At 41.3% G+C, this 12,117-nt stretch overlaps 1 protein-coding gene across 3 annotated transcripts in view; it reads right to left on the bottom strand.

The window, feature by feature from the left end:
• SCN8A (sodium voltage-gated channel alpha subunit 8) overlaps positions 1 to 12,117 on the bottom strand; it is a 156,383-nt gene that overhangs the window by 58,204 nt on the left and 86,062 nt on the right. For all 3 annotated transcript variants that reach the window (XM_088836897.1, XM_055395535.2, XM_088836896.1), the window contains one exon: positions 5,200 to 5,562. In XM_088836897.1, coding sequence (XP_088693023.1) covers positions 5,200 to 5,562 — 363 coding nt within the window. The remainder of the gene's footprint in view (positions 1 to 5,199; positions 5,563 to 12,117) is intronic.

Here is a 12,117-nt window from a genome sequence, read left to right on the forward strand (position 1 = left end):
CACCTGTCAGCAGTCAATCCCAATCCCTGCCTCTATCCAGCCTCTAGGAAGCAACAATCTGCTTTCTGTCTGTATGGATCTGCCTTTTCCAGACATTTCACATAAATGGAGTAATATGGTATGTGCCTAGCTCCTCTCACCTAGCATAATTTTTCAAGGTTTATTCATACTGTAGAATGTATCATTCATGTTGGCTGAATGAGAATCCATTATAGTGATTCCACTGTATCATATTTTGTTTCTCCATTCATCAGCTAGTAGGTACTTGAACTGTTTCTACTTTTTTGCTATTATGAATAAAGATTTTAAGAATACTTATTATATAAATTTATACTTATGTATAAATTTTTGTGTGAACACGTTTGAAATTTTCCTGGGTGTATACCTAGGAGTAGAATTCCTGGGTCATATGGTAACTCTATGTTTACCTTTTGGAGGAGCTGCCAAACTGTCTAAGTATCTGTACCATTTTACTTTCCTAATGGTAATGTTGGCTGTCGTGTCTTGTGTCAGACTACGGCCAACTGACAGGAAGAAAACCTGCAGCAGACTTTTCCCCAGGTACAGCAGCTTCATCGTCACCTTCCATCTAGAACCTGCTTAGGATTCAGTGAGATATGTCTCTGCTATTGGCTCAGCTGCCCAATTCTCATCACCTGGGATGTGCGGTGAAGGTGTCTTCCTCCAAGCATGCTGAGACCCAGGGACCAGTATACTCATTTTCTCCCCTGCCTGATTTTTTTTAGGTCATTTTGGGGTGGGGGGCAGATGAAGGTGTGTATTTTTGTTTCATTTTGTTGGGGAGAGAGGAGGAAAACTAACAACTTTTAAAAGTCAGGAGCCTCTGCCGTTTAAAAATTCAGCCCCTAAGGAGTAATACAGGAAGCAATTGAGAACCTTAATTACTTTAAACCCAGTACAAATTTGTTCCATTTCTCTTAACTCAAATGCAAAGTTTATTAAGCATTTAGCCACTGACTTCCAACCTCCTAAATTGTAGCTGCCCTTCTCAAAGAGATATTCTACCATATCTGCCAATGTCAGGTTTTGATCACATTTCCACAGATTTACCCAAGGAATCTCAACTTGTTATTGATTCTAAACTGATTTCACACGGAAATACATAACTGGAAATTTATCAGCCAGTTTATCACCTTTATTGAGTCTAAAATTTAGAGCATTTTAGAAGGGGCCTTAGAACCTAGTCATTTATCTCCAGTTCAAGCCTTGCTAAAATTTTTGTGGTGTGTATTCTGCTTCAAAACAACTGTACAAAAATTTCTCCTTCTCAAAGGATCTTTAGAATCTTAGAAGAAATCTGACTCTCTCCAAGTCAAGCAATTCAGCAGAAATCCCGCTGTCTACTTTTCCTGTTAAAAAGACCAAAAATGCACATGAAAAGGAATAGAAATTGAATTTCTGAATACCAAGAATGGGCCAAGTAATATGCTTCACATTTTATAAATGTTATTACATTTAATATTCAAATAGCTGTCTAACAAAGGTCCTTTTATCTCACTTTTTTTACAGATAAGGATATGGGCTTAGAGATGCTAATTTTTCAGGATCATGAAGAACCCAGGCTTCATAGTTGGCATAGCATAATAGTGGTTAACGCCATGCAGTCAGATTGTCTGGATTCAAATCCTAACCATACTGCTTACCGTGCAACCTTGAACAAGTGACTTTATTTCTCTAAGCCTTGGTTTCCTCCTCATAAAATGCACACAGTAGTAGGATCTAACTCAGAGGGCAGGCGCTGTGAGCATGAAATGAGATAATACTTCTGCATCTGCAACATGGCTTCTGAGTCATGTGTGTTTTGGATAGTCAGGAGCACCCGCTTCCTTTACAAGTGAAGAGCAATGATTTTCCAGCTCAGAGCTGAAGACATGGGAAAAGTCCCCTTATCCTGTGCTTTAGCAAAAAGCAAAGCAAAAATTCTCAAACTATCAAGAAATCATCACCACTCAACCACAACTGAATAATGAATGAAGATGTGAAATATTTTTGATGAAATTCTAATGAGGTGATGTCTGGATGTCTTTTTTCATTAAGAATATTGTATTTCTTCATTTGCGCCTAAATAAAAACTACATATGTGGCATAGTTCAAGCATTCATGCTGTGTGAGACCAACCGTGGACCATCAATGGCTCCTATACCAGTCCATAAAGCATGAGTATGTAACTGGAAGCATTCTGATGGTTCAGGCGAAGACAAGTTAATCCGTAGCTGTAGACACATCCAAAATGTTTTGACAGTAAGAATCACTATCTTCTAGCCCAAAGGGTTATAATAATTGCTCATTTGGCCCGGGCTGCATGTAACATCATGAATATATTAATTCCTTCTAAGATAAATGACTGTTTTCCTACTTCCAAAATAAGCAGTCTGGAAGTTCTCTTGGCATCAGGAAGACCTTGGTACCATTTCCACAAGTTACCAAATCTCTGTTAACTGGATAAAACCACCTACTGAATGAGGAGGTTAAATGAGAACACGTATAAACTGCTGAGCATAGTGTAGTCAGAACTCAATATAAGGCAGCTATAAGGATTAGGCCCACTGTAGCAAACTAGAAAGAACAACAAAGTGTAAGAAAGGAAAAAAAAAATCGCTAGTAATCTCCCCTCCCAATATTGTTAACTTGTAGTCAGTCATCCTTTTCCCTGTGCAGTTTGTCTTTACATAGATGATATACCACACAAATGATATGCATTCTGTTTTTGTTTTGGTCTGTCCTTTTGGCTTATTCTTGTAACTTAGGTATTTTTCCACACCATTAACTACTAGGCGGTGCTTCCTTATGGCTTCCAACAAAACAGTTTTTCCTAGTTATGAAGCCCTTGAGAATAATACAGCCCTGCCTTCCTCATCTTCCTGCCACTTTGGGATCTGATCTCCTGACCTTGGGAATATTCAAGTCGGTCAGCAGCATCACTCAGGACCACTGCAAAGAAATCTCCTAAGTGCTTACAGGGTGCTGAGCATGCAAGACCCCCCAAAATCCCAAAGGTAACATTCCATCAGCCACAGGGTAAGGCAGTGCAGACAGCCGTACATTCCACAGCCATCTGCTCAACTGCCTCTCACATTTTTCTCCCACACAATATAACAGACGCTGCTAAAAAAACAAAAACAAAACCTGCAAACCTGCTTATCTGCCTTTAAGCAGAAGTTCAAGCTCCTTCTTCCTGGACACCTTTTCTAATACTTTCTCTTCAAAGAAAAAGCAAGATATATTATTTGACTTAAATATTTTTTGAAACTGGTAGGATATCAAATTTTACTCTGGTTCTCAACATTTGAACTGTCCTAATGGTACTGTCCATGCTGATCTACCTGTCATTCCCCACTGATTTTGTCTCTTATTTTTTCAGAGAATATAATTTTCTATCTAATTGTGGAGCCCCAAATTTATATCTAGACATAGAATTAAGTGAAAATCAAAAGTTATATTTAAAGTAAACATAGTCATTCATAACATATATTTTGGCCAACTATTTGGTTTAGCGGGGGACTTTGGAACCACTATTTGTTATTACTCTTGTTCTTATTACACCTGATCTGAAACAAATAGTTCTCAAGAAGAGCAATGGTCATGTGACTAGGTAGAGAAGACATTAAAATTAGCTGAGAAATCGAAGACTCAGGTTTCTGAAAGGTTTTTCAATGATGAGTTGTGTAACCCCAAGGAGTACAAATTCACTGAGCCTGTTTCCCCATCTCACAATCAGGAATATGAGCTCCACTTTATCAGCCTTATGGAATTTTTACTTGGAACAAATAAGGCATGTAAAAGTAAATCGTAGCTTGTAAAGAACCATCTAAATGTAAGGGGGAAAATATTTTGCTTTTAAATAGAAGAGTAGGAAGACTAAGGACAACATCAAACATCCTAACTGTCCCTTGAATTTAGAACAGTCAACAACTGTCCTAGGATAGTCAAACAACTGTCCTAAAGTGCTGGATAACAGGTTATTCTGAATAATTCCAGTTGATCATCCAGTTTTCCTCCACACATGCATCATGCTGATTAAAGGGTTGGCTATCTTCATGCTGTGTTAGAGGAAACTGAAGTGTTAGAAGAAAACAGACCGACATGCTATCTTAAGAAGCTCAGACCAGCTAAGGAGGGACTGAGGAAAGTTAAGGAATCAGAGGTAGAAAGGCTCAGGATCATTAAGGTTATAAGAATTTAAAGCTAGAAAAAAAGGTATAAACAGCTTAGAATCTAAAGAAATGTTAAGAGATGGCTTTTCCCAAAGAGGGGTGCCATTATCCTAACCCCTAGCCAAGTGATTTTGTGAAGTGAAGCTATTATATGCCACTTCTCCAGAGCCTGACATTTGATTACATTTAAAATTCATCTTTCACTTCCCTGTTCCTTCCTCCCCCATGTACCATGTGTTCTTGCCCCAACCACCTACCTTCCCCTCCTTTGATTTATCTCAATCCCCTTATTAAATGCCCAGCTCCCCACCAGTTTCCTTCACCTCTCTTTGCCTGGCTCTCACAGTGCCCACTTCCTACCCTCAGCATCACACAGGCACATGCCTCTTTGGAAAAATCACATCTCATTTTTGTAGAGGAGACAAAGAAAATTGTTCAAAGATATATTTGAACTTTTTTTTAAAAGAAAAGAGCTTTAAATTCCAAGCTGTTTCCCTACAAGGAGGCAGGACGAAGGGGGAGAGAAGCAATGGTAGTTTCAAACCCGCTTAGACTTGGTCATTGGTGATGGCAGAGGCCCTTGTCATTCCATCTGGGCAGGATCCGCTGGCCAGAGGCATTCAGTCAAAGCAGGTGGGGGTGGGGTGGGGGAGAGAGGCAGACAGAAGCGCAAAGGGAGAGAAAGAAACATGGATAAAATAAAGGGTTGATGGGGGAAGGGCAAGAAAGGAAGATGGGGGTGGGGATGGGGAACGGAGGAAGGAATAAAGTACAAGGGAAAAGAGGGTGGGTGAAGGAGGAGGGCTGAAGAAAGAAACAGAAACAAACCAGGAGGGAGACACAGAAGCGGTAGGCGGTGGAGACGTGAGTCCAGACGGGAGCTGGAGAGCACATGGGAGCGAGTGGGATGGGCGCAGCAGAGGAGAGAAGAGAGGAAAGGAGCGGGAGAGACTGCCATGCCTAGCCGCGGTCTACCGGTTTACTTCCTTACACTGTCGTCAGTAGCTGCCTTATCTATTTTCACCTCTGGCAGGAGACGCCCGCTGATGTGGGAGCCCGGGCCGCCGATGAGGGACACCACGCCGTTGCAGTCCACCGTGCTGTTGCGCTTGACGCTGCGCCGCAGGCTGGGGAAGATGCGCGACGAGCGGCTGCCCTGGCTGTAGCCGCTGTAGCCACTGTAGCTGCTGCGGCGCTCGCGCGCCCGGATGGGGATGAAGAGCGAGTCCCGGCGGCCCTCGCTCTCCTCCACCGTGCTGTGCTCGTCGTCCGCAAACTCATTCTCCGAGCCCGGGTCCCGGAACCGCCCGGGCCCCCTGAAGCTGAAGATGCTGCTCTTGCTGTTGTGACGCGAGAGGAATGGGGAGCCCGGAATGCTGAGCAGTGACTGTAGGGGCAGGAGGAGACACAGACAAGAGAGGCAGGCGTGAGACAGGAAGGGACCCCACAGAAGCTGAACAAAGGCTGTTAGCTTCCCCAGTCTGGCCCCATCCTTGCATTCCTGCTAATCAGAACGCAGGTGTTTCCAAAGCACTTTCGGATGTTGAATTTCTACTGCTGTTCAACACCCATCACCACTCACTTCTTGCCCCATAACCTAAAGGTACACCTGTCTTTGACCTGTTAACCGTTCACAAGTTCTATGCCTTACAATGGATTTAAGTTTCCCAGATTAAAGAAATGCCAAAGAATGTTCAAACTACCATACAAGTGCACTTATTTCACATGCTAGCAAGGTTATGCAAAAAATCCGTCAAGCTAGACTTCAACGATATGTGAGCCAAGAACTTCCAGATGTACAAGCTGGGTTTAGAAAACGCTGAGGAACCTGGAATCAAATCTAACATTCGTTAGATCATAGAGAAAGCAAGAGAATTCCAGAAAAACATCTACTTCTGCTTTACTAAGAGACTATGCTAAAGCCTTTGACTGTGTGGAGCACAACAAACTGGAAAATTCTTAAGGAGATGGGAATCAGACCACCTGACCTGTCTCCTGAAAAACCTGTATGCAGGTCAAGAAGCAACAATTAGAACCGGACATGGAACAACGGACTACTTCAAAATTGGGAAAGGAGTATATTGTCAAGGCTGTATACTAACATGGATGTATATTGTCACTCTGCTTATTTAACTTCTATGAAGGGTATATCATACGAAATGCTGGGCTGGATGAATCACAAGCTAGAATCAAGACTGCCGGGAAAATATCAACAACCTCAGATATGCAGATGATACCACTCTAATGGCAGAAACAAAGAGGAACTAAAAAGCCTCTCGATGAGCATGAAAGAGAAGGGTGAAAAAGCTAGCTTAAAACTCAACATCAAAAAAACTAAGATCATGGTATCCAACCCCATCACTTTATGGCAAAGAGAAGGGGAAAAAGTGGAAACAGTGACAGATTATATTTTCTAGGGCTCTAAAACCACTGACGGTGATTGTAGCGATGAAATTAAAAGACGCTTGCTCCTTGGAAGGAAAGCTATGACAAACTAGACAGCGTATTAAAAACCAGAGACATGACTTTGCTGATAAAGGTTCATATAGCCAGAGCTATGTTTTTTTTTTTTCCAGTAGTCATGTAAGGATGTGAGAGTTGGACCATAAAGAAGGCTGAGCGCCAAAGAATTGATGCTTTCAAATTGTGGTGCTGGAGAAGACTGTTGAGAATCCCTTGGACTGCAAGATCAAACCAATCAATCCTAAAGGAAATCAATCCTGAATATTCACTGGAAGGACTGATGCTAAAGCTGTTATTATATTTTATAAGAGTATCTATCAGTTCATGAAGAATTGGGAAAAATAGAAACTGATCCTTCACTACAGATAGTTTGAGAAGCACTTCTCTAAACAATGTGACTGGCCAGAAGACTTACAAGAGTCTTGGAATGTACCTATGATTTTGTTTTAATCAGGTATGGTAAGCTGGGCCCAGAGCCTTTGCTGTGGTTTCCTCAGACAGGGATAGTGAAGCAGAGCAGGCACACTGGAACACGTTTAATATTGGACAATTTGAATAATTTCAGACAGGCTTTGAGCTATAGAAATGGTCCTGTAAGTCCTGGCTCTGGACTGATTTCAGTTCAGTTGTTCAGTCATGTCCAACTCCTTGCAATTCCATGGACTACAGAAAACCAGACCTCCCTGTCCATCACCAACTCCCCGAGTTTACTCAAACTCATGTCCATCGAGTTGGTGATGCCATCCAACTATCTATCCTCTGTCATCCCCTTCTCCTCCTACCTTCAATCTTTCCCAGCATCAGGGTCTTTCCCAATGAGTCAGTTCTTCAGGTGGCCAAAGTATTGGAGTTTCAGCTTTGGCATCAGTCCTTCCAATGAATATTCAGGGTTGATTTCCTTTAGGATGGACTAGTTGGATCTCCTTGCAGTCCAAGGGACTCTCAAGAGTCTTCTCCAACACCACAGTTCAAAAGCATCAATTCTTCGGCGATCAGCTTTCTTCATAGTCCAAATCTCACATCCATACATGACTACCGGAAAAACCATAGCTTTGACTAGACAGACTTTTGTTGGCAAAATAATGTCTCTGCTTTTTAATATGCTGTCTAGGTTGGTCATAGCTTTTCTTCCAAGGAGCAAGTGTCTTTTAATTTCATGGCTGTGGTCACCGTCTGCAGTGATTTTTAGACCCCCCCCAAAATAAGTCTCTCACTGTTTCCATTGTTTCCCCATCTATTTCCCATGAAGTGATGGGACCAGATGCCATGATCTTAGTTTTCTGAATGTCTAGTTTTAAGCCAACTGTTTCACTATCCTCTTTCACTTTCATCAGGAGATTCTTTAGTTCTTCTTCACTTTCTGCCATAAGCCTGATGTCATCTCCATATCTGAGGTTATTGATATTTCTCCCAGCAATCTTGATTCCAGCTTGTGCTTCATCCAGTCCGGCATTTCTCATGATGTACTCTGCATAGAAGTTAAATAAGCAGGGTGACAATATACAGCCTTGACATACTCCTTTTCCTATCTGGAACCAGTCTGTTGTTCCATGTCCAGTTCTAACTGTTGCTTCCTGACCTGCATACACGTTTCTCAGGAGGCAGGTCAGGTGGTCTGGTATTCTCATCTCTTGAAGAATTTTCCATAGTCTGTTGTGATCCACACAGTGGATTGAGGGGTGGGGAAATATTGGCTAGTGTGTGAATTAGATGAAAGGAGACTGGGGATAAAGGTCTTGGATTGGTTGATCTGCACATGAAAGGGTAAGTTGTTCGCTATCTCCAGGAATTAAACTAGCACTGGGAGGGGCATCTCTCTCCAGCCAGCAAGGCTCCTAGCATGTCAAAGCATCATAAAATACAGAAAATAAAATCTGCCTCCCTTCTCACAGCAAGCTTCCGTGGACTAGATCTGTGATTTTTATTAGCAAAATGTTAGGAGCTGACACTGCCTAGTATATTAGGTCTACATTTTAGGAAAGAGGTCTGATTTTTATTTGACAGAAGATCATCAAATACTTGCTGTGTCTTAAGTGATATGGATACAGTGGTGAACAAGACATATAACAAGGTCCCTGCCCTCTCAAAAGCTACAGCCTAATAGAAAATGTTATGGACTCTATGAGGAAATATTATATACTATATTAGACCTCATATAGTACATAATAATACCTGACTATTCTTAACTGATAGGAAAGTGATAGGAAGTGATAGAATAATAATAATATTAAGAAGATGTCTGCCTTTCTCACTCTCATTTCTCAGAGGTGCAGACTGCAAGCCTGACAGTTTCCCAGAATTTAAAGTCTTTTCTTATGAGCTTGAGCGAGAACGTGTGTGATTTTTTAATACTCTGTGGTAGTACTTGGAAGAGCTGCATAATTCAGTGAAACAGTATTTCCCAAATGATCAATGTAGGATGCTACGAATCATTCAAGAATTAAATATCTATGGTGTAAAATACAACAAAGGATTTTAATGTAACAGTACCAAGTTACTGATACAGTTTCAGCTTCCACATTGCAACTAACCATTTAAAAACCTGCTGTTATCCAATTTTGGAATCGCATCAAAGAAGAACATTCACAATTATCTGAAAAGGCTGTTAAAATATTCCTCCCTTTTCCAACTATATCTGTATGAAAACAGATTTTCTTTAAATACTTGAACCGAAAGGAATATTGCAGCAGGCTGAATGAAGGAATGCTATTCCAGCCATCTCCCATTAAACCACAGCTTAAAGAGATCTGCAAACATGTAAACAGTACCGTTTTTTTCTATTAAATTTTTTTGATCTGGAAAACAGTTACTTTTTTCAAAAATATGTATGATTTGTGTTAAACATAGTAGTTTATCATTACCATTTTTTCAATAAATCAGTAAATGAACATTATAAAATTTCTTAATTATTATTTCTAATACAATAAATTAAAAAATCTCTTTGGGATCCTCAATAATTTTTAAAGATATGAAGACCAAAATGTCTGAGAACTGCTGCAGCAGAATAATTAAAAATACTTTGCAAAAAGGGACTTTATAAACTCACCTAAACCCTAAAAACATAAGCAATAATTTTATGTCTCAAGAGGATCTCAAGCTAACACTGGAAATCAACTGTACTCCAGGAAAATTAATTAAAAAAAAAAAAGCAGCTCTCAGTGGATCTGCAGTACAGGCCACTGATGTTCACTTGAACTGTGTGGTGGGAAAACCAAAGTCACCTTCACTGTTAAGCCAACCCAACAGATGACCATATATGTGTGGAGGTGAGTGGGAGGGGATGGCTAGAGACTGCAGTACAAGGCTTATAGTCAGAAGGACAGGATTCAAATCTTGACTCCAGCACCTACTAGCTATATAACCTTAGATAAAAGAGTTAATCTCTCTAGGCCTCAGTTTCCTCAACCTTTCTTCCAGATAAAATCAGAGAAACTGCAGGAAAGTCCTAGGACAAAGAATATCACTACCATGCAGTTTCTAAGGAAGTCTTGGCAGTCAGCCGTGGCCTCAAGAAATCCACAGTTTTTTCCGATGGGGAAATGAGAAAAAGGGACTATTTTCATGCAAAGCAGGACATCTCAGAAGCCCAGCTTTATTTTTTGAGCTAGGGAGCAATCAGTGCAACTCTGTGCGGAAGCCTATAGATTAATCAGAGCCCATTCAATAGCGAAGTGTTAACGGCACTAAGGTATTTATTAACAAACTTAGGATGGCTCTCAAGGCCAAGGTTGGATTTCAGCAAAGCTACAATCACTTTCCCACAAAAGAGGCTGAACTAGGAGAAAGGTGAAGTGAAGGTGAGGCAGAGATGGTTCCAGGCCATAAAGAAGTTCCAGAAGGGGTTACATCAGTTTTACAAAAGTACTTCATTCATTTTTCCAACAAATCTCTGAATGTACACAGAAGTAGGCCTTAATTTCAGGACTTTATGTGAGCGAGGACAGGATATGAAGATTAGTGAAAATAAAACCGCACAGAGTAAAAAGCAACACCAAAGAGGGACACATAAAACACAACAGAGAGATGATAATTTCCAACAGAGGGTAGGATGGCGGAGGGTCGGGGAAGGCTTCTTGGGAGAAGGATGTGAAGAGTGGGTATAATGTGGACATTCAGAAATGGAAAAAACAGGGCTTCTTTAGAGAGGCTGTTTCTGGGGCAAAACAGAGGGTAGAAAAGAAGTATAATGTATGAGAAGCATCTAATAGTTCTCCCTGGTGTAAGTACAGAGTGCTTGACGGCGCACAGAAACTGGAGACCATAAAAGGGCAGCTGAGTCCCGGGAAGCAGGGTGCTGTGAATTCCATGCTGAAGGGTTGGGACTTCTTTAGTAAACAAACTGAACCTGATGAGGGGGGATTTCCTCTCCCAATCTTCTTAATAACTGTTTTAAGCTGTCACTATTTTCTTCACCCTCCTGACTCAACCTCTCATTCCCTTCTATAAGATTTTAAATTTCATACATTATTGAAAATGAGAACTGTCAGGGGTCATCTTTCTTCATTTCCTACTCCCCATCTACAAATGTATCCACACACACACACACACCTATTGCCTTATGTGATTTTTATGGGGGGAGGGGAGGACAAGGTGCCCCTTTCCTGTTCAAGACTACATCTATTTTCACATCTCCCAAGACTGTTCTTTTTTCTTTTCTATTCTACTCTACTCCATTTTCTACTTCCGTCTCCCCTTCTTCTGGGTTTCCCCCCATAACAGATTATAAAAATGCTTATTTTCACCCACATTCTTTAAAAAAGTTTGAATGGGAAGTCTCTTCTCATTCAGTATGGCATCCACCCTTACCCTGGACTGAAATCTGTCTTTCAAGTTCTCAAGGACTTCTGCTGCCCAGTCTAACAGACATGTCCAGTTTTGATCTCACGATGCATCTCTGGTAAGCCTCAGCCCACTGATTGCTCCCCTCCCGCTCCCACACTTGTGCTCTCCAGTCCTCACGGCACTCTTGGTTCTCTCAGCAGCCCTCATGACCAATATTCACTTGTTTTCCTCTATGAGGTCCGTCTCCGAAGCCCATGAACATCAGTGTCATATCGCATGTCACTGTCCTTTCCCCTGACACAATCTCTCCAAGTCGTCTCAGCCAGTCTCTTGGTTTCAACCACTATCTCTTAGCTCAGGACCTCTTCCCTGAGCTATCACTTGACTATCCATGTGTCTAAACTGGTTTCCCAACAAATAATTCATATTTGGGATGTTCAAACTGGAACATACTTTTCTTCCAAACCTGGAATGTTCTTTCTTCTGTCTTCCTGCTCCCTCCCCAACACACACGCTCATTACTGGACTAACCCCTGTTTATCCTTTACTGACCTTCCCCAGAAAATCTTTGCTGAAGCTGCAGGCTGGGATAGATCTGTGCCTTCTAAAACACCTCTGTGTATTTCAACTATGGAACAATACCATCAATGCTATCACGAAAATAATTTTTTTTGTGTATCTGGCTACCCCACTATAC

The sequence above is a fragment of the Moschus berezovskii genome, chromosome 6, assembly GCF_049115385.1.
Source record: "Moschus berezovskii isolate FMDL1 chromosome 6, NW_MosBer_1.0, whole genome shotgun sequence".
Classification (NCBI taxonomy): domain Eukaryota; kingdom Metazoa; phylum Chordata; class Mammalia; order Artiodactyla; family Moschidae; genus Moschus; species Moschus berezovskii.